Source organism: Podarcis liolepis (assembly GCF_965112155.1).
Source record: "Podarcis liolepis genome assembly, chromosome: 5".
Lineage (NCBI taxonomy): Eukaryota > Metazoa > Chordata > Lepidosauria > Squamata > Lacertidae > Podarcis > Podarcis liolepis.
This window is the reverse complement of record NC_139556.1, coordinates 53,579,379-53,606,487: the sequence shown is the minus strand read 5'-3', so window position 1 is coordinate 53,606,487 and position 27,109 is coordinate 53,579,379. Positions and strand designations below refer to the sequence as shown.

Genomic DNA, 27,109 nt, shown 5'->3' with positions numbered 1-27,109 from the left:
TGCCCTGTTTCTGAGGGCAACCCCAACCTTTGTCCCTTCTTTGCTATTTCCTGTTTTGTTCTGGGCCCTCTTTGGCCTTTCTTAGCGTTGTGTGTTTTGACTATGTGACCACTTCACCTCTTTCCCACAATGTAGCAACTGGGAAATGGACTGAAATGGGACAATTAGCCATTTGAATCACAGCAAATACCTCAGGTCAGAGGAGCACCATGCTCCCATTCACATAATATTTGAAATAACATGAATTACAGTTCAGCTGCCTCCGTTTCAAGGGCTTGGTAAAGTGGGCATGCAACAAAACCTGACTCTGTTGTCATGACAGCAAGGGTCAGCATCAGAGAATGGGGTCATGTTTAATGCTCTAGAAAATGAGTGAGGGCATAAAATCCAAGTGGACATGAAAACAGAAAGGTGACGTAAACCACAATAGCAAATCAGTGTTACCCCTGCAGATGTAAACTACGTCAGGCTGGCGGATCTAGACAAAATGTCTTGTAATGGAAACAAAAGGTTCACCTGTAACTTTGAATGGAGGAAATGCCATAAATAAATAGTGCTATGAGTTTGCTTTCTCACGTGTGTGACTTGATCAGTCACTTTTGGTTTGTCCTAATGTGTCAACTGATTAGAGTTTGGGATTTAAAAAAAGGATTTTAGTTCATTTAATGCAGCACTGGGGGACCTGTGGCTTTCCAGATGTTGTTGGACTTTAGGCCCTATCAGCTCTGGTCTTCGTGGTCAATAGGGATGAAATGAGTTAAAGTAGTCCAGCAGGGACTACAGGGTTTGCAGTCTTACAACCCACTTCTTAATGTGGATGGTGAGTGGGCAGTTCACCTGAGGAAGTAGTGTCTGTGATGAGTGTTTGACAGATTGCGAAACCATCTGAGAAACAACAGTTTTGTATCTTCAGTCAAAGAGAAATAGAGAAGGACAAAGAGGAAATGACTGCTGAAAGTGAAGCACCTTTGATTGTCTGTCTAGGGTCGTGGTTCCCAATTTGGGGCACACGCCCCACAGGGGGGCAATTTGATTTTTAACAGGGGCGATTCAGGAATGACTTATTAACATTGAATGGTCTTTTAGGCTTCCTCCACGTTGGGGGGGGGGTCAGGATTTTAGAGATGCTTAGGTGGGGCATGGCCAAAAAAAGGTTGGGAACCACCAGTCTAGAGGGTTCTGAGGCAGAGTAGTGAATCTGCTGCCTTGTAGGAGTGCTTCCTTGTCTCCTTTTATGATCTGCTTGTTTATTTGTAAAGTTATTATACCTTCAGTTTCCAGCACTTTATTGCATTCAAAGGAAACTGAGGTAGCACAGGCTTGGAAATGTTTCAGCACTCAGAGAAGTGTATACAAAGGAAATGGTTTTATCAAGGTACTAGACCACTTGCCTCTTAGTACTAAAATACCAATGTTTTGTCATGGTGCTAGACCACTGTGTTAACAGCAAGCAGTTTAGCTCTTCATACTAAAAGACCGATGTTTCAGAACAGTGGGAGTTAGGCCTTAGAAAATTGGGAGGCCTCCATCAAGACCTAAAAATATAAATACAGGCACAAATACATAAATGTGCTGAACAGGAATGGGTTTCAAGAATCTGCTTGGTCCACCCTACACAGAGATGAGATTTAAAAAAAATCAATCCTAACTACCTCACAGAGTTTCCTCACACAAATGTTCATTCCAGATGACCCAATAAGGCTCCTCAAGAATTAAAATCAAAAATACAAAAATGGCAAGTCATGACAGTCTGCCTGGGGGAGTAATGGGAACAATGCCACAGCCTCTCTGTCCAACTTAATTTACAGAGTTGTTTTGAAGATAAAATGAATTCATATACGATAAATCTGTTTTCCTAAGCCTCTGAAATAGAATTGGGAAGAGATAAAGTGTAGCACAGTACCATTTGCCTACATGGCTCGAACTCTCATTCGGACTTTCATCTAAGGGCAAAGGGGCTAAAAGTGGGGAGCAGGCAGGGATGCATTTGTGGGCCATGCCCCCTCCCACACCTGCTTGTCCTCTGCAGACCTTCCCACATTGAGACGGAAGGTCTGAAGGGAGATTCTGAGGGTATTCAACAGAACGTGCTTAAATCTTCCCTCTGATCAGGAAGCCTGCCATTTTTAGGGTTCCCAATCACAAAAAGAATCCTAAATGTGTTCACCCAAACCTGTTTAAAATCCTTCTTGATATTCCCTCTCAACATGGAAAAGTTCTAAGCTGCGCCAGTGCACCTGATAACACTGAGGGCAGGCTAGCATGCATAGCTGTGAGTCCTTCTCATGGAGGCATTACTCTTGGCAATTTTTTCCCTGTAGCCTTGAGAGCCTTGCACATTTTAGTCCAACTGATTTCAGTGGGATATGTTGCAATGCTGTACCCACTTACTTGGGAGTAAGCCTCTTTTAACATAATAGAATTTACCTCTGAGATATGTACACCCAGTTCCTGCTACCCGAACACAATGCTTTCTCAGGAAATCATTTCTTAGGTGAGTGTTTGCATAATGAGTTGAAAATTTCCATGGATTCCTATGGGGAATTTTTTAATGTGTTTCTGACCACTGAAATCTTGCAAAAGACAAACAAGGGAGGGGAAAATGCTATTTTATTTGCCCAATCTCTGCCTCCTTACTTCTCCGTCCCTCCCACCATGGATTCTGGCAAAACAGCTGCCATGGACTAGCAAAACACAAAAAGTAAGGCTTGTTTAAGTCAGCTTATTTGTTTATAGCACCACACACAGGTCCAGCTGTTTGAATATCTGAATCTGCGGTGAGTACAGGGAACTTTGGGAATTAATTACCCAAGTTTGGATAAGTGAATTTTTGTATAATGAGTGTTTGGCTAGTGGGCCCCGTATGTATAGGAATTTTGCTTTTAAGCACATAAAAATGCTTAACTTTGGCCATACAGTGATCATGAATTTCACTAATATATATTTATTGCATTTCTATACTACCCTTCATCTGGAGGTCCTAGGGCAGTTCACAACAGAAAAATACAGTGTCCATTAGAAATGGGATGTAAATTTCTCTTTCAGATTCCTGACTCTTTGTGACATAATAAACCACTGCTCTCCACTGAAATTCTACTCATCATTATGTGAGTGTTTAACAATTTCAACTGCTTTACTTACATTGTAATTAGATGACAGAATATCACCAAACAGAGTTAAATCTGCTCTCTCTATTGTATCTAAGCCAACTTTGGATAAGACCTTGAATCTGGTTTTATCACTTTGCCAATACAAACTAAGACCACTAGGTTTGGCTTTAATAGCAAGTTGTGCTCTGATGAAGTCCAGGCATTTCTCTTGCTGTGGCAACAATCACTTCACATAGCTCTCCTCTCAGTGATTCTGGAAGATTTACTGTAATGAAGGGTTTACGAAGCAGAAAATACATAGCTGGCTTTTCAGATACTAGGTGGAGGAAGCAACTGGGAAAGAAAAACATGCTTGTTCTGAACAGTACACAAAGCCATGGGTACAGAGGAAATTGTGGTGAAGAACATGAAACATGAAGGTGTCATTTCTTCTCCGATATTTTCTCACCACTATCACTTTTTAAAATAAAATATGCTGTTGTGAAACTGGTACAAATAGATTCTTGGGATGCTACTGCTTCCCACATGAGGCTCTCAATTCCCAATGTGTCTTACTGTCTATGTTTCCATAGAACCTCTGGTTAATTTATGTTAGCTACCATTCCATTACATACTCCATTTGTAGGAAAAGATTCTGGTGCCATTTTACAATTTGTTACAATAGAATAAGCCGCTGTGAGTCCCTTTCAGTTAGAAACATGAACATATGATACTGCTTTGCACTGATACAGAAAACAGAGCCATTGAGCCCACTAATTACTACTTTTTCAATCATTCTCCAACACTGCTGGAAGAGACCATTCCCAACCCTATGACCTGAAAACACCAGAGAATGAAGCCTATGTCCTACGGCAGTGAAAAAACATTTGCTCTGGACCTGAGCTAATGTCTTTTCCATATAATATATAACAAAAAATAGATTTTTCTACATGTATGCATTTTCATACTTGGGTTTTACTCAAAATGTAAATTTCAGTTTTGCAGTAAATTTCTCATAAGGAGCCATCTTGGAGAATGAATAGCCTCCAAAATGGTAACCGTAAAAACTTTGGTCAGTGCTTTTTCTATTTAAAACATCCTACCACATTAGAGAACTGTGTGGTGGTGTTTATGTGGTTTTTGACAATGCGTTTGTGAATAATATAACTCATTTTAATAGTATTTAAAAACATAGTATTAATGTCTATTTTTCATGTTTCCATTTTAGAGATGCAAACTGATATTGTTGCCCTCCAGAACTGAATCAGTCATAACTAGGCTTGCCATATTTCAAAAAGGGAAAATCTGGACAGAAAAGGTTTTTTTTTATAAAGCTGTTGAGCTTTCGGAGCTATTTTTAGGGGAAATCGCCAAAATGACACAGCCGACATGGGTTGCCATACATCCGTATTTTCCTGGATGTTTCAGCGATTTCCACCCAGACACTGTTCCCGACAGCCAGATCCCAGCTATGTCTGGGAAATTCTGAACGTATGGCAACCCTACATCAATGTTCTTTTGATTGGTCTAGTCATCAGCTTTTGGGGAAGACATCCTATACTAGACCAGTCATGGTGCACATCCAAACCTTAAATTCTTATTCCTGCTCTTAATCTATCCACTGGGTGAGTATTGTTTACAGATGCTTTGTCCATTCCAAAGTCTGGCCTAAAAGCAACACACACTGCAAGCTGACTGTCATGGTTGCCATATTTGGAGACAAGCTGATCAGTTCAGCCTGTGTGTTCACTCCCAATAAACGTAAGTGAAATTTCTAGAGCTAGCCATAGTAATCTCTGGAATATGAGATTCATGCCATGAACTGCTGAAATCTGTGTGTATGAAACAAAAACCTGATCACGATTGCCTTGTCCTCTGATGTCTGCCAATTACAAAGGTGAATTTTATTTCTGTGTCAATTACTTTTTGTAAAACACCTGGGGAGGAATTCAGAAACAACAATTATATTTATTTGAAGTCTCCAGTGTAGAGATTCACTCCTGCTCTCTTACCTCCCATGCCATTTTACTAAATTTAATTGTTTTAAAGTTACTGGTTTTATTTTAATATTTATTTTCAGGGTTATTTTATTATTTTTAATGAATGTTTTAGATTGCCTTTAAGGAACCACTTAGAGATCTTTTGCATCCTAAATAATGAGGGTGTTATATTAGAAGTCACTAACGCCTTTCTTTCTTTCTTTTTTTTAAAAAAAGGTCCTTTCCCTTCTACAACTAGAAAAAAAATGTATTATTTTTGCAATATGAATCACCCTAAAATAATATATTTCTGCATGTTATTTTCACCAATATATGCATTTTTGGGTACCTCACCACAGTACAGGTTACATATGCTTCAGGTTACAGACTCCGCTAACCCAGAAATAGTGCTTCAGGTTAAGAACTTTGCTTCAGGATGAGAACAGAAAATGTGCTCCGGCGGTGCGGCAGCAGCAGGAGGCCCCATTAGCTAAAGTGGTGCTTCAGGTTAAGAACAGTTTCAGGTTAAGAACAGACCTCCAGAACGAATTAAGTACTTAACCAGAGGTATCACTGTATATAATTTTTTTGCATGCATTACTTAAGAACTACATTGCAAAATCTGAAGGATGCATTTTGAATGGGCCTTGGAGGGCTAAGTCTTGATTGAGTTTATAACTTCATTCTAGCAAAACTCCCATCCTGGACCTCAGACAAGTACTGCATGGGCTGAAAGGAAGTTCCATTGAACAAAGGGGAATACAATCCAGAGTAAACTGTCTGGGGTCGCACTGTACATATATATTTCTATACTGTATCTAGTCCTCATAAAGTGCGGCTTATGAGTGGAGTGATTTGAAAGGAGAATCCACTTGTTAAGCTTTCAATTAAAGCACAGTAGATGAATCAATTCTACTGCATGTCCTGTCTGGTACAGTGGTACCTCGGGTTACAGACACTTCAGGTTATGCATTTTTGGGTTGCGCACCGCGCCAAACCCGGAAGTACCAGAACGGGTTACTTCCGGGTTTCGGCACTCACGCATGCGCAGAAGCGCTAAATCGCACTTTGCACATGTGCAGAAGTGCCGAATCGCGACCCGCTCATGTGCAGACGTGGCGCTGCGGGTTGCAAACACTGCGGGTTGCGAACGTGCCTCCCACACGGATCATGTTCGCAACCCGAGGTTCCACTGTATTCAGTTTGCATCATTATTCTACACCTTTCACAATCTACTGTCATTTAAACACTCTTGGGGGTTTCTTTGCATTTTGTACTCACTTTTGCATTGGTCTTTTGGAAGGCTGAGGTCCAGTTAAATGTTAACTGAAACAGTGTTGCTGAAATAGACCTCAGCTCTCTATTTTAATTATAACAAATAGCAGCAACTTAAAAAGCTGTTATTCCCAGTTAGACCACTTACCCATCTAACTCAAGCCCTTGGCTCACCAGGTTTTCAGACAGAAGTCTTTTCTAGTCCTTCCTGCACCAGGGATGGAACCCAGAACCTTTTTCATATGCCTTACCACTGAGCACTACCACCCTCCTATTTTTTCCTTTTCTTTTTCTAAACTGCGGTTCTAGTAAAGGAACTCTTAAAAAGAAAATGTGTCCCATCAAAGAAAATGGATGCTTCCATACCTTGAATGGTGTGTGATCCTTGAATGATCATGGATCTAATATGCAAAGCGAGGGATCGGATCACTATTGTTGTCATTCGCATTGCCAACATGAACTTTGCAATACTCCGAATGACACTATTATGGTTATAAATACATAAACAGACTGAGAAGGATTGATGCCATTTCTGATTGGTTTATGCCAAGTGGCCTCATGACAGATTGTGGCTGAAGGTCATAATACTATGAAAAGACACAAAACATGGACATGGAAAAGGAGACTTTTTAAAGCTCCGGAAAAACAAAGGCTTATCGGAGCAGCTGCCTTAATTTGAGTAACAATTATTCCTCTCCTATTCTTCAAGCTTTCTTTCTGTTACTGAGGTGGTTTCAGCTTTGGACAAACAAGTGAAATTTTGATAAGTTAATCAGTCACTGTAGAGGACTTTTTTCTCTCAAGCTAGAGTATTTCACTTTTCCTAAGTTTGGGAGTTTGTTAGTCAATTATGATAAATCTCTCAGTTTCCTCCTGTGTTCTCGTTCTCTCTCTCTCTCTCTCTCTCTCTCTCTCTCTCTCTCTCTCTCTCCTCTTTGGAATTTCAGCATCTACTTGTAGATTGTCATCATTTTGAGGAGATTTAAAGCAGGCTTATAAGGAACAGACTAGTGGTTCTAAAATGGGTGAGTTACAAAGGGGGCCTGCCAGTAACACACTGTCTTCTCATTCAGAACTATCTCTGAATTCTTAAACCAACATTTGATTTGTTTATCACATTTTAATCCAACCCTTCCTTGAAGAAGCTTAGATTGGGATGCACAAGGCTTCCCTTACATCAACTCTGTGAGGAGGTTAGATTGAGAGCTAGTGGCTTAACTGAGGAGGAGGAGGAAAGGGACTGAACCGAGACCTACCTAGTCCAAGAGCAGCATGTCAGACCAAAGACTAGACAGCCTGTTATAGAAAGGACTCCTCAAAATGAGGAGAGTGTCTCCTCCTGGCTATGGGACACATGGCCAGTTTAGCAGACCCCCAGATGTTGCTGGACTCCAACTTCCTCATCCCTGACAATGCTGGCTGGGACTGATAACAATGTGGGTTCAGCATCTGGAGAGCTCTCAAGTTCCCCACCTCTGGTGTCTGGTTACTCACTAGTAAACGGAAAGGATCTTCAGAGTTACTTTCTTTTGCTTCTGCTACTCCAATTACAGAATTCAGCATTTGTCTCAAGGCTTAATTTGAACAAGTTCTGTGAACCACCCTGAAACCTCCGGGTATAGGGCGGTATATAAATTCACTTCATCATCATCATCATCATCATCATCATCATCAGGGTTTATTTTCAGTGCCAGTTCTGAGCCTTGAGGAATTTTAACACAACACCTCTGAGCATGTGCAGAGTGCTTTTTTCTCACCACTGACTAACCACAACAAGCCCACCATACACACCAGGGATTAAGTTATTCCAAGTCAGAAGGTATGACTTTAAGAGCTTTATGCCCCATCATCTCCCATTTTATACATTAATGCTCCGTCTGATACTTGAAACAGGCCCAGTTAAGTCTCATTTTTAGACACCTGGGCATATATACACAATCAATGAGCTCTTAGTAAGAAGAATGGGTTGTATCAAACCAAGTTCTGCTAAGAGGAGACCGGTTGAAATGAATGAACCAACATTAGTTATGTATATTAACTTCAGTGGGACTAACTCTGAGTAGGACTAGTACTGGACTCAAATGGGGTTTCACAGAACCCCCTCACACATAGAAAGCAGGTGTGAGGCAACCATTGTTGTATTGGCTAGTCTCGCCTACCATACATTTGGCAGTGGGAATCATAGAATCATAGAGTTGGAATAGACCACAAGGGCCATCGAGTCCAACCCCCTGCCAAGCAGGAAACACCATCAGAGCACTCCTGACATATGGTTGTCAAGCCTCTGCTTAAAGACCTCCAAAGAAGGAGACTCCACCACTCTCCTTGGCAGCAAATCCCACTGTCGAACAGCTCTTACTGTCAGGAAGTTCTTCCTAATGTTTAGGTGGAATGTTCTTTCTTGTAGTTTGGATCCATTGCTCCGTGTCCGCTTCTCTGGAGCAGCAGAAAAACAACCTTTCTCATGATTTATCTTGGTTCCTCTTTGCATGGAGGACCTCCACCTTGGCATTTACATTGGGCCAATCGCAACAGCCACCAAACACATTGCCAGCAGGGGTGTGATCCACCCTCAACATGGCATCTGAGCATGCCTGGCACAGGGACCCCTTTTCTCATGACCCCCTTGCCTGTAGTTTCACCACATGGTTATATAAACCCCTTTCACATGCCACCACTTCCTGAATTTGCTCTGCCACTACATATTCCTACCCACCTCCCCTTTGCACTTTGTAAACAATGTACTTTGCACAAAATACTTTGCACAAAGACAAGTTCCACAGACAGAAGTTTCAGTGAAATAAACCATTGAGTGACAAGCCTAATCATGTATTCTCATGGTGAGAAAACTCCTTGTTTGAACTGCCCAACAACTTCATTTTAGATCGATTAATATCAATGCCACTGTGAGAACAAAGTGGTCCTTTATTTTAATGCTCATGCTCCTACTGCTTTTTTTTGCCTACTATAATTCACACTAGATGGATTAATTCTCTGTGTTCCTTCTCACACCCTTAACAGAAGGAAACATCTCTCATGACATGACTTCAAAGCACTATGATTTTCTTCCTCACTTGCGAAAGGTGGTATCTGTTTTTCTCTTTATTATGCAATGTGACAGGTTAATGTTGCACATTTGATGTCTAGCTGAGATGACAAAAGGTTTCCAGATGGATCTAACAAGCAAGTAATTATGGTTGATGAAATTAGCAATGTTTGTTTGCCTTATTCGCCCCAAAGTAGAGAGCCTATAAGTTGTTTATTTAAAGGTTACATATGGAACAAAAAGTCTTGTAGCACCTTAAAGACTGACACATTTATTATGGTGTAAGCTTTTGTGGACTACAGTTCACTTCACTAGGTGCATCTATTAAAGTTTATAACTTGATTAATTTGTTTTAGTCTTTAAGATGCTGCAAGTCCTTTTGCTGTTTTTGTTTTGTTTTGTTTTTCTGCAAAAGACTAACATGGCTACTTATCTGGAGATTATGACACATGGAGTAACTTATGGCCCCCAAAACCTGTGCACTACATAAAAGACAAACATTATGAACTTCCTATACATAATTTCCATAGGGATAGCTGTGTTAATTTGTTGCAGCAAAAACAAAGAGTCTTGAGACACCCTACATTTATTATGGCATAACCTTTTGTAGACTGGAGTTATCTGATGAAATGAACTCATGAAACCCGATGCCGCAATGAGTTTGTTAGTCCTGAAGGCGCCACAGGACTCTGTTTTAATCAGCAATTAGAACTTCTTAAGAGAACATTTTAATGTTCTCAAGAGGAAGTTCTGCTTTACTCACAAAGGCACAAATATTGTCCTTCCTGTAGTAGGTATATTTTGTGTTGGAGTCAGATGGAAGGATATAGTGCCAACTTCTCCTAGCAGAAATGAGCCAGGTCTAAGATGGTTTTCAAAGGGTCTCTTCACATACTAATGTTCATCACTTGATCTTTAAGCAATGGATGATTATGTAAAATGTCTCCATTGAAATATATTGCAAAGAGTCCCTGAAGGCAGAGTCCTTGATCACCTTTGTCTCTGAAGTCACAGCCCCAAATTATGTCAGTCAGTCAGTCAGTCAGTCAGACAGACAGAAAGAAAGAAAGAAAGAAAGAAAGAGAAGACAATTGGCAAGGATACCAAAAGTCCAGGGTTTTTCTGAAAACCACTGTGCTTTCCTAGGCAAAACTCACAATAGCCATGGGAAAAACAAGTACTTTTATTTACTTCAACATCCCTCTCCGGAATCACTATGATTGCAATACCCAAATTCACTGTGATTAAAAATCCTTCAAAACAAAGTATCAGTTTTGCCCCCACTCCTCAATCCCCCTCCCCACTAGAGCACAGGGTGTTTCCCTAGCCAAGTTGGCTTAGCTTTTAAAAAACAAATAAATGCAGTGGTTTATTTTAAATAGCAAAATGCATTTTGATGGCACCCTAACTGGGCTCAGGTATACAGGATGGGCTTTTCTTCTGCAAGGCCCACTTAGCAAGGCAGGATATACGTCTCCCACTCCTTGCCTGGGGAGCAAATAATGCACTGGCTGACATGCCCAGTGGGCGAGATGTGGCTACCCTCATTTGCAATCACTGATTCTCCTGCCCACAGTTAATTATTTAACTAATTGACATGTCTTGAGTCTTCTTTCTGCATGTGGGAACAACAATTTCTCAGTTCCTGCTGCCTCCTGATTAGCTGCTGGATAGCATTATCGTTTTGTATCCAAGATGGCTTCAACAGAGTCATTTTCCTTTGGAGAGCAAAACACTGGAGACATAGGATGGGATCCAACAAAACAGACTAGCAGTGACTAGCAGGATCCAACAAAACAGTGACTTGTAGTTGTGCAATGTAGTTTGCTCGCCTTTCTACAGCTTGAGCACTCTCTAAATCTGCTCCAGGGGTTCCCCCAACCCTCTGCAGCCAATCGGGGGCGGGGGGCGCACACAGAGAGGAGAGCGCAAGGAAGTTACATTGGGCAGCTAAAAGTTATTGCGCTCATGTAACTGTTTAGTTGCATACCACTTTTAAAGTTCATTTAGAATATTGGTGATTGAGAAAGAGTGATACGGAAAGCTGTTCCCGAACAAATCGTCAGTGCAGGCTTTATATTTGAGAAAGCCTAACATAAATGCCAACTGCTTCTGTAAAGGTGCAGAGTACGTCATTCTCCTTCGCTCCCTTCTGTACACTGTGAGGTTTGCCGCTGAGAATCTCAAGCGGGTAGATGGAACAGGGAGCCAAAGTTCATGGGCTCTCTGGGAGACAAAGACTGCCAAGCAGCAAGAGGTCACTGGCCTTTAGCCAGGGTTAAACAAACAGTGAGTATAAATAGAGAAATAATTCACTACTAATTTGCAACATTCAATACCACTCCTGGGCAACGAGACCATTTTCTACCATAGAGATGAAATAGTCACCAATTCTTTCTTTTGATGCTTTTGCTGAATGTTGAATTAATGTCCCGCAAAAACAGTGTAGTACGCATTGAGGATCTTTTATACTCCAGGGGTCTTATACTCCATGACTGCTAGCATTGCAGTTTTTAGAAGCTTCTGGGAGTTAACTTGGAAGAAGATCAGAGTCCTGTCTAAGCTGTTACCCAAATATTGTATGATGTGCGTATGACAAATATGTGCTGTATCATATTAATTGCCTAATTTGTCATTACGGTGATCTAACTGAGAGCTAGTGTTATGAATTAAGGAAACCCAAGTGCCTTATCAGCCATGAAGTGTATTATTTTTAATGCAATATACCTATTTATATACTGCTTTTCAAACAAATACAATTTTAAATTAAGCTATTCTGGTGAACACACGTAAGATGTCACTGTGAGCTGCAGCAGTGCATCATCAGGGTTGGCACCTCAAAGGAGACAGGACCATGTGCATTCAGCACATTTTCTCCTTTCAGATTCCTCTCCCACTACCACCACCATTGTGTGCACAGTATGGGACTGGGCCACCAGGAACTGGAATGATGGAGCTACTGCCATTATCCTTCACAGTCATCTGCATTCACCTGGTGCCATCACTTTTTATTCATATGTACAGTAAAGGACCCCTGGACAGTTAAGTCCAGCCAAAGGCGACTATGGGGTTGCGGCGCTCATCTCGATTTCAGGTCTGAGGGAGCCGGCAGTTGTCCACAGACAGCTTTCCAGGTCATGTGGTCAGCATGGCTAAACTGCTACTGGTGCAACGGAACACTGTGACGGAAGCCAGAGCACACATAAATGCCATTTAACTTCCTGCCACAGTACCTATTTATCTACTTCCACTGGTGTGCTTGCTTTTGAACTGCTAGGTTGGCAAGAGCTGGGACAGAGCAACGGGGGCTCACCCTGTCACGGGAATTTGAACCGCTGGCCTTCCAATCGGCAAGCCCAAGAGGTTCAGTGGTTTAAACCACAGTGCCACACACGTCCCTGTCCATATGTAATACCAGTATGGGTTCACTTTATGAGGCTAGGAAGCAAAACTGCAGGCACGAGGTTACAGGATCAGTGTTGGCTAATCCAGTTTCCTGCTAGTGCATGAAATCTATTACAGTATTACAGCATCCACCCAGTTCTATTTGCCTTGACCATGTCTAGGGTTGGAAGATAAAAGAGGACATGAAAGCTCTTGAAGCTTGGAAAGCAATCTTTATATGGCTCCTGTAAACTTTTGAATAGCCGCATTGCTGTAAAAAAATTAAAACAATAGCACAAACTGCCCTCTTTAAGTTAAGCATATAGAAAAGAGTACCACCATATTTCTGTTAGTTTGGTTGCATGCAAAGAAGGGGGAAATACAACACGGATATTATTCCTCTGATTCATGCAATTGACACAGTTGAGTTTGAAGTAAATAAAAGCAGCAATTAAATGTAATTTCTTCTTTCTTTTTCTTTCTTTCTTTCTTTCTTTCTTTCTTTCTTTCTTTCTTTCTTTTTCTTTCTTAATGCCATCCCTTGCTTTGCACCCCCCCCTGATCTGATTAAACATACCATTAGCTCATAATTCTTCCTATATAGATTCACTCTTTCGCTTGCCATATTTACATAGAGTAACACTATCTGCAAGTTATGTCATTCACCCATTTATGTAACCACTGGACTGACATAAGAAGTAACAATGGCTGGCACAGAATTCAAGAAGCTCAGAAAGACTAACCTTCCACTTCCTTGCAACACATCATCGCAAGAAACTTGCAAGCAAACAAAACTGCGGAGACACAAAAACATACAGAAACATCTTTCTCTCAAAGCACACATGCACACTACAGTTATTCCCACAACTGATTTTCTCATATACATCGGGTAGCTTGATCATATGCATGTTTATTCAAAAATAAGGTGAAGAATGGGTAACAAAAAATGTTTAGCATAGAGAAGACAAAGAGGTGATACAAGAGTCATCTTCAAACATCTGAAGGGCTGTCACAAGCTTTCCCCCCTGCTGTTTCAGAGGGTAGGACCTGAACCAGTGGATTAATTTACAAGAAAGGAGACTCCAGCTAAACATTAGGAAGAAATTTATGATGGTAAGAGCTGTTGAACAGCGAAATGGACTACCTCAGAATGGGCTACCTCTCCTTCATTGGAGTTTTTAAAAGAGTTTGGATAGCCATCTGCCAGGACTTCTTTAGCTGCGATTCCTGCATTGCGGAGAGTAACTCATGGGGTCCCTTCCAACTCTACAATTCAATGGTTCTATGGCTCATGGTCATGATGGCCTTTGGTCGGATCCCGCAGGGCTCTTCTTATATTAATAGGAGTTAGTAAAGGTAAAGGGACCGCTGACCATTAAGTCCAGTCGTGGACGACTCTGGGGTTGCAGCGCTCATCTCACTTTATTGGCCGAGGGAGCCGGCGTACAGCTTCCGGATCATGTGACCAGCATGACTAAGCCGCTTCTGGCAAACCAGAGCAGTGCACGCAAACGCTGTTTACCTTCCCGCCAGAGCGGTACCTATTTATCTACTTGCACTTTGACGGGCTTTCAAACTGCTAGGTGGGCAGGACCTGGGACCGAGCAACGGGTGCTCACCCCATCGCAGGGATTTGAACCTCCGACCTTCCGATCGGCAAGCCCTAGGCTCTGTGGTTTAACCCACAGCGCCACCCGCGTCCCATAGGAGTTACTCCCCAGTAAATTAGGGGTGAGCCCACAAACCTCCCTCTGCTCATGCCCCCAACACACAGCTGCCCCCTATGGCAGGAAGATGGCATCACCGAGCATCCCTAGAGAATGCAGTGCCATAGGAAGGAATGGGCTTCTGACTAGTCACTGCTTAGACACAGGCATGGCCAAACTTGGCCCTCCAGCTGTTTTGGGACTACAACTACCATCATCCCTAGCTAACAGGACCAGTGGTCAGGGATGATGGGAATTGTAGTCCCCAAACTGCTGGAGGGCCAAGTCCAGCCATGAACTACCAGAGGCAGGAGCCTTTGAGAGGTTGGCCCCACTTCTTGTGCTGACACAGCAACACTCATTCCCGTGAAAACCAAGTGGAGGTTCAAAAGAGCAGTCACCTCTGTATATACTAGCCTGCCCTCCCAGGGAATACTGGCAGGGAATACTGGCCCTTTAGTGGATCAGCGAACAAGTGATGGTGATGAGGAGCAGCTGCTGCTTCCATATGATCGTTCACCATCTCCATCTGGATGACACTGCTCCTTGCAGATGGAGCTGCAGTGGAAGGGATGCTCGGACGGGAAAGCAAGCAGCAGAGGCTGCAAGAAGCAGCTGGGGTTTTCTGCTCCTTCTGCATTAGAGAACTGGTCGTTAGGTAGCAGAGAGGGAGGAAAGATGGGAAGCATTAACTGCTTCCACCACTCACTGCCGGCGCTCTCTGTGTTGTTGCACTACAACTCCCATCTGCCCTGGCCAGAACGACTTGAGATGATGGGACTTGTAGACTTAACACAAACTGGAGAGCACCAGGTTGGCGAAGACTGCTCTTGCAGGTAGGCAAGGCAGATATATGAGGCCAGTGCTTTTTTCTGGGGGGGACACAGGGGTAACCATACTCCTAAACATTTTGTGAATCTTTTGTCAATTTACTGTATTTATTTTCCCCAAATTTCTTGAGTCAAAATGAGAGTGCCCCTAAACATTTTTATTTTTTTTTTAGAAAAAAGAACACTGTATGAGGCAACCAACACACTGCACAAAACTGTGGGTTCTCACAGCCTGTTATTCAGTGTGAAGCAACCAGGCCAAGCCACAAACCAAAAAACTGAGGGGTTCCAGAGCCTGGTGTGTTTTATTTTCGGTGAGTGTTTCTGTATATGTCTGTTTGTCTATACTTTTTTTTTTAAGTGAGTTAACTTTCCAAATATTTCTGTAAATCGAAGTGGGGGGGGGAGTTGATAACTTAATACAAATAACAGGTTAAATACTGAGAACCCGAGAAAATAGCAGGTTGGCCCACTCTGTGAAGGAAGTGCAAGGTGGCCTCGCCCTCAATTCGAGCGCAGGCTTGAGCCCACTTCCCCTCGTGCCGCCGCCCCACAGCCGGGCGAGAGGGGGCGCCAAGCGCCTTGCACGGAGCGGGAGCAGCCGCTGGCCGCGCTCAGGAGGGACCCCCGCGGCCGGTTCTGGGGGTGTTTTTCCTAGGAGAGACGCAGCCGGGACGGTGGCAACGGGCCCGAGCTGCTCTTTGCGGCGCCGGCGCTCTGCTCCGGCGGCGGCTGTGCCGAGGCTTCCCTCAGCCTCCCTTGCTCGCTCTGGCCAAGGAGGGTCGTCCGCCCCGCGGTGGAGGAGCGGCGAGGAGGAGGAAAGGGCGCCGCAAGGACACTTGGCCGGCAGCGGCTGGAGAAGCGCCTCCCGCAGCCCCGAGACCTCGCTCGTCCCTTCGAGCCGCAGCTTCGGAGGGCTCCTTCGCAAGGGGGAAGCAAAGTGTTCTCTGCGGGCTCCGGCGCCTTCCCTGGCGAGGGGAATCCCCACCAGCTCGGCAGGGGGTGCGGCTGGGCGCGCGGCGCCTGACCCCCAGCCCAGCCCGCGGCTTCCCCTCCGCCGGGACCCGGGGCGGCTCTTGCCCTCTCGCGCTCTGTCGAGCTCCTCTTCTGATCTCCGGAGGAGCGGCCGCAGGCGCCTCGGCTTGCTATTGGCTGCCCGGCGCCTGACGTCGAGTCTGTGGGGAGGCGTCGCGGGCGCGGGCCGCCGGAGGATCGCTCCCAAACATGCTGAAAGCCCCCGAGCAAGTGGCGGCGCTTGCAGCAGCTGCGGGAAGTCGATCGTCGCCGCCGCCGCCGCTGCTCCTCGGGCGCTTGCGAGAGGGCAGATCCTCTTTTCGCCTTCATGCCTCCGGCCGGGCTGCCCTGACGTGAGCCTCACTTGGACAGCCATGGGCGATGGATGGGGCTTCCTGGAGAACAGCGCTCACAACAGGTCCAACGCCTCCAGCGACAGCAACGGGAGTGACGCCTCCGGCGACAGCAGGCAGCTGGCCCCCCAGGAGTTGTCCCAGCAGTGGGTGGTGGGCATGAGCCTGCTGATGTCCTTGATGGTGGCATTCATCGTGGTGGGCAACGGGCTGGTGATCGCGGCCATCGGGCGGACGCAGCGGCTGCAGACCCTCACCAATGTCTTCATCACCTCCTTGGCTTGCGCCGACTTGGTCATGGGCTCCGTGGTGGTGCCCTTTGGGGCCACGCTGGTGGTGCGCGACTCGTGGCTGTGGGGCTCCTTCTTGTGCGAGTGCTGGACGTCGGTGGACGTCCTGTGTGTGACGGCCAGCATCGAGACCCTGTGCGTCATTGCCATTGACCGCTACCTGGCCATTATCTCGCCCTTCCACTACCAGAGCCTCATGACGAAGAGACGGGCCAAGATCATTGTCTGCGTCGTTTGGGCAATTTCCGCGCTGGTGTCCTTCTTGCCCATTATGATGCATTGGTGGAGAGATACGGGCCGTGATGCTATGGAGTGCTACGAAAACCCCAGCTGCTGCGACTTCGTCACCAACAGGGCCTATGCCATCGCCTCCTCCGTCATCTCCTTCTACATCCCCCTCTTCGTTATGATTTTTGTCTACCTGAGGGTCTACAGAGAAGCGAAAGAGCAGATGAAGAAAATTGACAAGTGCGAGGGCAGGTTCTACAACAATCACCAGCAGCAACATCAGCCAGTCCACCAGGACCTGCCGATTTTGGGCAATGGTCAAGCCAATAGAAGGAAAACCTCCCGCATTTTGGCTGTAAGGGAACAGAAGGCCCTCAAGACTTTGGGCATCATCATGGGAGTCTTTACTCTCTGCTGGTTACCCTTCTTCTTGGTCAACGTGGTCAAAGTTTTCAACAGAGGCCTCGTACCCGACCAGCTCTTTGTCTTCTTCAACTGGCTGGGCTATGCCAACTCTGCCTTTAATCCCATCATCTATTGCAGGAGCCCTGATTTCCGCAAAGCCTTCAAGAGGCTGCTGTGCTGCCCTAGGAAAGCCGACCGAAGGCTGCATGCTACCACTACGGAGCTCTCTCGTTACCCTGGGGGCTTCATCAGTACTCTGGGTAACAGCCCTCCATGCACTCTGGGAGGGACATGGTCTGCTTACAATGGTGGGACGCAGGATGGAAGTGACTCCAGCTTAGAGGACAGGAACAGTAAAACCTCCTATTCAGAATCCAAGGTATAAGGGCAGATGGTGGGGCGCATCAAAGCCATGGATTAGGTGGGCACACTGCAGTTCAAGAAGGGGAACCAAAGAAACAGGCAAGGGAAGAAAACACCCCCACCAGGCGACTGGCTAATATACAAACACCAGACTGAGCTGTCTCACTTGTGTGTGGGGGGAGAGATTTTATTTACTTAAGGTGAAAAGCAGGTGAACGTGTATGCATGGGACCACTTCTGACTCATCAGAAACCGAAGCAAACAGAGAGCAACTGACCATTGAACAAAAGAGATAAACGGCCCATTTCCCCAAGCTATTTGGATTATTATTATTAAGGATAATAATATTTGCATGGAGGGGCTGTTGGTGAGCCAGGAAGAGGGCAGAAATAAGTTGGAAGGACTTTGCACAAGAAGTGTTTCAGGAAGAGCTGAAGTCGTGGCAGGCACTTAGCCTGACAGGCGTTGAAAAGGGCGGGGGATTCTTCTCCTGGTATTGAGGGAAACAGGATCAAGCCCTTGTTGGCTTGACTGCAGAGCTACATGGAGCGTTTTTTTCGTTGTTTGTACTAATCCCAGGCATTCAGTAGCAGAAAAAGTAGCCTGGTTATTTATTTATTTTTTTTAAAAAAAGAAGTGCTGGTCACCCAGTGCAAATTTCAGGCACTCAGCACCTTTGCAAACCGTGCTAAAAGTCTCTTTAATAAGCCATTGAAAAACTATTCCTGCGAGTTTTACCATTCAGTCTGATCCTATGAGTTTGATGGAACTTACTTGCAAGTAAGTGTGTGTTAGCTTGTAGCCTTAATAACTTAGTGGCCACACTCTTCTTAAACATCTAGAAGGTAAAGATACATCAGTAATATTGTTCATTGTCATGTTTGTGTTCTGAACAAATCTCTCCTGTTTTTATTTTTTTTTCATCCCATTGACTTTCTGGGGTGTGTGTGTGCAATTTTCTTGTCCTATGAGACAACAGCAATCAGGCTATAAAACGTCTACCTCAAGCTGTGCATATTGTACAGAAAACAAATGTGTTTATATTAAACAGCTTATTTATGTATCATTAGTTAGGGTTTTGTCTTTGTTTTTTATATATAGAGAGAGAGGCAGGAGCATTGTAGACAATTTGTTCACATTGAAAATTTAAGGGGGGGGATTGGCTGGGGGAACCAGAAATGTTACTGCACATTTGAAAAGAATGAGAGAGGTTTTTCTTTTGCACAGTGTTAGCAATTGTAGTTTGATGCATGCTCTCTGTCTCTTACACACTCATACACACGCGCACGCACACATACGCAGAGAGAGAGAGAGAGAGAGAGATCCACTGGAAAACAAAGAAGGGTGTTGTTGTTTTTAAAAAGCATCAAATTCCATCCTGATATTTGTTGTTGTCTGATACGTTGTCATTTTATTAAAAAAAAGTGTTTTATATTATTTAATGGAGGTACTGTAAGTGTATTCATAGTATAAAAGAATCTGTTCTAAGAGATTTTATAAGTTATATTTTTTATTCCCAAGAGCCCATGTGAACCTGTTGAGACTTCAACACTTCATTGTCATTTCCCATTTTGTGTGTGTGTGTGTGTGTGTGTGTGTGTGCTCGTGCATGTGTGAGTGTGTATGCATTTTATAATGTATTTATATACTCTGGTGCAGTTTACTACTGTATAAGTCATCGGTCTATGTGCAATAAATGCCACTGCAGCACAAGTAAACCTATTTACGGTGTGTCTCTGTAGGTACAGAAACTATACCCAGTTCTGATGAAAAAAGCAGAGTCTGTTTTGCTGAAAATATGGATTGCATTACCAATACTGCTCAACTTAATGGCTTTTCCTGACACAACAATCATTTTTTTAAAAAATGTGCTTGCTGTACCAAATAAGGTAGCGTTCCTGCTAGACTGAAGGCTGCTGACTTGCCCTGAAATTCCAGAGCCAAAGGCAAGTTGTTTCCTGGCTGGCTATAAATACATTGGCTACTTTCCTTTGATAGATGGATCTTATCATCTGTTTGAATCTGCTCTGATAATAAGACTGCCAGGCCAGGTGGCTGGAGACCTAATATTGAAAGTGACAGGGCTGTGTCTGGGCTCATTTGAGAACTGAAAATTAGGAAGGAAAAACCAACTGTTCGCTGGGATGCAGAAGCCATAAATCTCTTACACATGATTAATTTCATTGAAGTTACCAGGTTACTCAGGCTACTGAGATGAGAGATTCTGAGAATTAAAGGCTAGTCTCCTCTATCCACTTAACTTCAATTATCTTTAGCGATGTTTAAGTCATGTATGAGAGAACACCATTAAAAAAACACACGAGTGTTAATCTTCAGGCCGTTTACTACGCTCTGATTGCTTACATGGACCACTCCACGCTAGCTGGTAGGTAGATTCTTAATGTGTTCCTGCGGGAACCTTGTCAGCATTGTCATTTCTTAAATGGAGAAGCTGGTGATAATTAGATAGTGTTGCTTACTGTGATCTCTTGATGATACAAAGCAATCAGGAAAAGGAAATTTATCAGAACTTCAAACTACATTCATCCATGCAGTGAATGCTGAAGTCGTTAACGGGATTGTTGTTGCTGTGTTTGATGATCATTTTGAATTGTTTTATATGATTTGCTCTTGGGGAAATTCAACAGTCTTGGTCAGTTCAGTTCCCAGCTTGTGGGATGTTAGCAGCTAGAGTTGCTACCTTTTTATAGTCGGGCTCCTGTGCCGTTAACAGCACAACAGGCAGAAAATCAAAAGTGGGGGCTTTCCTGCAAGCTCAATATGTGCTAGCCACACTGCCGTTAAGGGCACAGAAAAACCTCCACCAGACAAAATCCAGTATTAACCCTGTTGATCAACCCTACTTGAGGCAATCTTATATCCATGATCTGAACTAATTAGGTTTGGGATATTGATGATCAATACGGAGTGCAAGGCGATGAAGCAATCCTGTTGAAATAAAGGAAATGGTTGCTCCTTTTAACTAATTGCTCTCTGCATTTGGTTTTGGATGGAATTCTGTGTCAAAGTGCAGGTTGGGATAGAGATCATAAACCTTATGGATACAAAGCTGCAGATTTTTTTAAAAAGCATTTTGTGCAGTGTATTTCATTCAAAAGATTACTAAAGAGAGAACCTGCTTTTATTAGAGGAAAATGTTGGCTTAGGTCTGGACTAAGCTAGCTTAAAGGTAAAGGGACCCCTGACTATTAGGTCCAGTCGTGGCCGACTCTGGGGTTGCGGCGCTCATCTCGTTTTACTGGCCGAGGGAACCGGCGTACAGTTTCCGGGTCATGTGGCCAGCATGACTAAGCCGCTTCTGGTGAACCAGAGCAGCGCACGGAAATGCCGTTTACCTTCCCGCCGGAGTGGTACCTATTTATCTACTTGCACTGGTGTGCTTTCAAACTGCTAGGTTGGCAGGAGCAGGGACCGAGCAATGGGAGCTCACCCCGTTGCGGGGATTCGAGCCGCCGACCTTCTGATCGGCAAGTCCTAGGCTCTGTGGTTTAACCCACAGCACCACCCGTGTCCCTTAGATCCCATTGAAATCAGTAGGGTAACTTAGTCATGACTTGACCAATTGATTTCAATGGGAACTAAGTACAGCTAATCAAAGCTTGCTTCCCAAGGCACAAGTCCCACTGAAGTTAATGGTTCTTAGTTCTGAGTCAACGCGCACAGTATTGTGTTGTTAGTCTAATTGCCATGAGGGACATAAAGTGTGCTGCCCATCTCTTACAATAGATTCTGTTTTCTATTTATTGCATTGTCCTGCTCTTGCTCTTAGGAGCCCTACCTGCATCAGTTATTCCTTTTTAATAGGAACATACTGTACTTAGCATTAAGTAGCATTGGATATGTGGGCCAACAATATATTATGGGCCCTGCTTTTTGGCATGGGTATGGCTTCTTTTCAGTTATAGCAGTGTATCCCTCCCGCTTCCCACCATCACCCCCATTTAATAATGGAATGTTACCATACAGGAAAAGTAGGCTTTGGGAGCTGAGTGGATTTTACTGATAGCAGTAAAGCCCCAAAATATTTGTCGGTGGTGATGCAGCAATATATCTTTAAGTGAAGTCATTAAGATTCATTTTGACAGATTTAGGGATGGCACACCGATCCACACGGTCCGGTGTTATAATACCATGATCGTTAGTTGCTTTGGATAGTGTGCTTCAGTGTTCAGTGTGAGCTGGCCCTCCTGACACAATGCCATGAACAGAGCTTCATGTGTACCAAAATTTTGTCCCGGAGTTTGTCTTGTCAGGTTGGAATCACATGTTCATGATATGCACAAAGTGGTTTGTTTTTTTGTTTTTTGTTTTTTTTTGAATCTGTGATGCTCCCCGCTACTCTTACAGATTGACCTTGGTATCTATGGATACTGCACCAGCTAAAAGCAGATGTGAGGGTGCTTTTGGCTGCCATGATATCTGTAGATCGTAATCTGAGATAAGTGAAATTACCCTGTTGCCACACATGCTTTTATTCATGGCAAGAAGCACTGTGCATATAAAGCAGACTTTGATGCATAAATTAAAAATATAACTGCCTACAGAATATGTGATAGAATAAAAAAAGTAGAGTGTTTGAGTTGCAAAGAGTGCTTTTGTCTCATTTCTGAGTATGTCTAATACTCATACTGAGTAAGAGTATTAATCAGACTAATTCTTTGAGGACAGTATAGGTAGGTAGAATGGTATATAGATAGTCAGCAAAGCTGCTGAGATGCTGAGAGAGGTGTAGGCGGTTTAGGATTCATCTCTTGATGGCCACATCTTCTGCTGAAGCATTGATTCAAAGATGCTGATGTGGCTGCACATGTGCTCATCTGGTTTGTGATCCCATGGCAGCATCACACGTCACATGGGATGTGGCTTTTCAGTGGATGCAAGGGGGAGAGATCACCAGAAGCAGGAAGCTGATTGTGGGTTTGAACCTCATGTTGGGCAAAATATTCCTGCCTTGCAGGGGGTTGGACTCGATGACACTTGCGGTCCCGACCAACTCTACAATTCTAGGATTTTAAATGAAAGTAACTTTACACTTCTCTAAATCAAAACCTTTTGTACTTTTTCTGTCGCAGAAAGATCCACAAACAGTTTTGTGGGCAGGGTAAATTAATTTCCTGAGATAATGTATCTGCACATGAGCAACAGTGAGAAGTGTTTCACCTTGCACACAAGCTTGCTCTCTTTCCCGTGCCGACTCAATTACTTATACCAAAATGGTTTCTCTCCTACAGTCATTCCGCCTGGTATAGGGTTCCTTGCTTATTTTTCTTCTTTTATGTCACTGCTCCACACTGTATAATCGCACCTTCCTTAAGAGCAAATTCAGATGTGTGGGGAGGGAGCAAGGTACATCCCTCTGATACCAACACAGGATGCGCATGTAGTCTCTTGGAAAGCACACATGCACACCAAAACTTCTCTGTATAGAGAATAGGAACATAGAGAATTGCCTTATGCCATCTAACTTCTTGTTGTCTACTCGGACTAGCGGCAACTCTCCAGTCTTTCAGGCAAAGTTTTTAATCAGCCCTACCTAAAGATACCAGGGATTGAACCTGAGGATTTCTGCATGAAAATTATGTTACAGACCTTCATCCAAGTCAGGGAGATGGTTTATAGCCTAATCTTCTACTTGATGAAAAGGCTTTCTGCATGCAGGGCTGAGTGGGGTATGGGAGTCTTTTCAAAGAAGCAACTTCCCATCTCCATTCTAATAGTGACCTTTTATACATGGATTGGCTATTAGCCAATTCTCAGCTTGTTAATGGAATTGCTGCATATTGAGCAGGGGTTGGGGGTTCCTACTGAGGCTTGAAATAGTTGAGCCTCATGTTCTCTCCAACTGGCCCAAATTCTTTGTGAATCTCTTTGTGGTCTTCTCTTTTTTAAAACACCCTAGATGGGATTCTTAATCAGAACAATAGTCCTGACAAGGAACAAGTTTTCAATATCCATCTAGCATTACAGCTCCAACCCTGATTTCATAGCTCTGATATCAAACATTATCTGGGTGGGGGTGTAGAGCATAAAACAATAGAAAACTAATTTCCATGCAGGACCATGTTATAAATTGCATCAGAAAGTATGAAGGTCTTGCAACATTTCTTTGAAATTAGGGTGACAGTTTGCATCCTCCTCCTGATTTATTTGTCTGCAGTTAATATTTCTCCTCCCACCAGTAGCAGATCAAGATCCCCGTAGGAAACAGCCTCCAAGGTGAAGCCAGGTCAGTTGTCACTGAAATAAAAATATGCGTCTTGCTGTCTTACAGTGTGATGGAGAATTGTTTAAATACTGGGGTGTTTACAATTCTCCAAGTAGATCTAGATCCCAAGGAGGTAGAATTTAGCACCCAGATTACTAAGTAAAGAAATGTTATGGCTGTCAGTCAAACAATTTAGGCTGTTAATTGTTTTGACTAATCAGTTAACAGCATCAACTTATGGGTGCCTACTCAAAAGTAAACCTCGCTGATTTCAGGTTCGTGTGTATACAATTACACTCAGAGTTTGCAAAAACTATGAAAACAAGAGTCCAGAAGTAGGGGAAAGGCATCCTTTCTTTCTTTCCGGGTGATGCTCACGTACCACAGGAAGCTGCATCTTGCAAGTGGCCTCCATCACATAAAATAAAGGGAGGAAAAGTTTCCTCTAAGAAGGTGGCTGCCACCCATAGCTTTGTACCTACTTACTTACATTTCAGTTTTAAATGAAAAATGCTACCCTATTAATTGAGGGGACCATTTTTTTTAGCCAAACAAAACTTGAATAACCCACTGATCAAATAAAAGATGAAGAATATAATGCCACTGGTCTACTTAGGTGCCTGCATAGAACTGTTTGCGAAGTAGCAGTTTCACTGAGCAGCTGTTTGGCAAGCTATGGAGAGCAGTGGGAAATAATCATTCTGGCTTCTACCCACTGAGCAGCCAATTGGTGCTTCTCTGATTATCAGACTGGAGAATTGTACCCATGGCACCTGTTTGTGTGCACAGCTTCCGGTCCAGCAAGGAATACCCACATGGAAATCTGCTTCTATAAACATATGGCCCCAGCCTGGCTTCAAATTGCTTTATATAATAAATACCAAATGTTTGTTTACCACATTGATACCAATTTTCCAGCATCATTGGAAAGTCCTGTATCTGATCACCTTTTATCCTGAAATCCTGGTCTGGAGGATTGGGGGTAAGGATGGAATTTTCTGAAAATCTCAATGGCAAGTTCATCCACATGGACTTTTATTTATTTTTTCAAATTTCCATCTCTTTCCTTCATCTCAAAAAGAAGCATATTTTTCTTTTCTTGATCTACTAAAAATATGAGGAATTCTCACATATTGCATGCATATCGCATGTGCAAATATTACATGCATTTACGGTACATTCCAGGTATCCTAAAGTAACCAGTGCAAAAGCACAGACATACAACAAAGCATATAAACATGCTTGCATGGGTATGAATATTTATAAAATTATGTGTCCTGCTTTTGGCTTCCCATAGGCATCTGGTTGGCCACTGTGAAAACAGGATGCTCAGCTATGTGGGTCATGGGCCTGATCCAGCAGGACTCTCTTTAAATTCTTAAATATAGTCCCACATAGGGCTTGACCCTTCTATATGCTTAATACACATATTTTTGCATATGGTTGGGCTTTTTTACAAAAAGAAAAAGGAACACACAAGCAGTTTGGAGATAAGCACACAATGTGAGAGGCAGTCCAATGCAGATAGGGCAGGTCAGAATTGCCTATTTCCATGTATAAACTTATTTTAAACAACATTCCCCTCCTTCCTGGTTTGGAGACCTCCAGAACAATGTAGAAGGTGACACAGGAGGCTGCAGGGGGAAGAAAGAGTTGGCAAAGGTCACCTTCTTCTACCTATGTCAGTGGACCCCCTCCCAATTGGAGCCCCCTCTGTGAACAGAAGGAGCTATTCTAGTCATAAAATGACAACTCAGGATTCAAGCCTATATAAATACTCATCATCATGATGTAACCATTGCCAGATGAAGTACAGCACTATTCTGCGATTGAGAATGGGCGAACACCCTACAATGTCACCTTGAACCCGAAACATATCTATAGCCACATCAGTGCAAGGCATACCATATGCTAACTAGGGATGTAGAAAGGACAAAGCATTTATTGACGGGAAGGCTTTGAATGATTCTTGTGCAGTTCACATGGAAGGTGCTAGCATAAGATGCTAAATTCTTACTAGGATCGGTCCTGAAAAGTTCCGACAGCACAATGGACTTTTTTGCCCTCTTGACTTCTCCACACAGCAGATTTGGGGATGGCAGGAGGAGGGCAAGCAGTCCTGTTGCACAAGCAGATGTCATTCCAGTTGTGCATTTATTTAGTTGAATGCCACCCCTAATATCTTTGTTTTGATGATGGTAAGGTAAAGGTAAAGGGACCCCTGACCATTAGGTCCAGTCGCAGACGACTCTGGGGTTGCGGCGCTCATCTCACTTTATTGGCCGAGGGAGCCAGCGTACAGCTTCCGGGTCATGTGGCCAGCATGTGGCTCTGGCGAACCAGAGCAGTGCACGGAAATGCCGTTTACCTTCCCGCTGGAGCGGTACCTATTTGTCTACTTGTACTTTGACGTGCTTTCGAACTGCTGGAGCAGGAGCAGGGACCAAACAATGGGAGCTCACCCCGTCGCGGGGATTCAAACTGCTGACCTTCTAATCAGCAAGCCCTAGGCTCTGTGGTGTAGACCACAGCGCCACCCGTGTCCCTTGATGATGGTACTTCAAGGCAAATGGTGCAAGGATAGTTTACTATAGGACAACAACACTACTAAAGTCAAAGCTCTAGTACTGCACTTGGACCCAGCTATGTTGCCTCTACCATGCAATCCACAAACTGCTTAAACTGGCACTTTTGGACTTAAGATGGTTTGCAGCCCTTCCCTATGCAGGTATACTCAGAATAATACATACTAATATGTATTACTAGTATTACATAGTAATAGATACTAATACATAGTATTAGCCCCTTGCTCCTGTTCTGATAAATGCTTGGGTAAGTCAGAAGAGGGGGTGACGTTTTTAACAACAGTTATTTAATAAAAGTCATACACTGTGCGATGTGTGCTGCTGATACAGTTTTCA

The 27,109-nt window shown here is 43.7% G+C and overlaps 2 protein-coding genes across 3 annotated transcripts in view; both read left to right on the top strand.

Annotated features, from left to right (window-relative positions):
* Positions 1-27,109, top strand: part of LOC310707690 (uncharacterized protein) — a 71,519-nt gene that overhangs the window by 29,297 nt on the left and 15,113 nt on the right. The window contains exon 4 of one of the 2 annotated variants that reach the window (XM_083505040.1): positions 3,046-3,107. In XM_083505040.1, coding sequence (XP_083361166.1) covers positions 3,046-3,107 — 62 coding nt within the window. Of the gene's footprint in view, positions 1-3,045; positions 3,108-15,488; positions 15,624-27,109 lie in introns of those variants that run through there. The other variant, XR_014526646.1, reaches the window with a different exon arrangement.
* ADRB1 (adrenoceptor beta 1) lies at positions 15,777-19,680 on the top strand. The gene has a single exon (XM_083504974.1). It carries the CDS (start codon positions 16,698-16,700, stop codon positions 17,982-17,984), a length of 1,287 nt encoding a protein of 428 aa, XP_083361100.1. The 5' UTR covers positions 15,777-16,697; the 3' UTR covers positions 17,985-19,680.

What these genes read in the sequence shown, in the direction of transcription:
- ADRB1 (XM_083504974.1), top strand. Translation starts at nt 16,698, where the DNA reads ATGGGCGATGGATGGGGCTTCCTGGAGAACAGCGCTCACAACAGGTCC.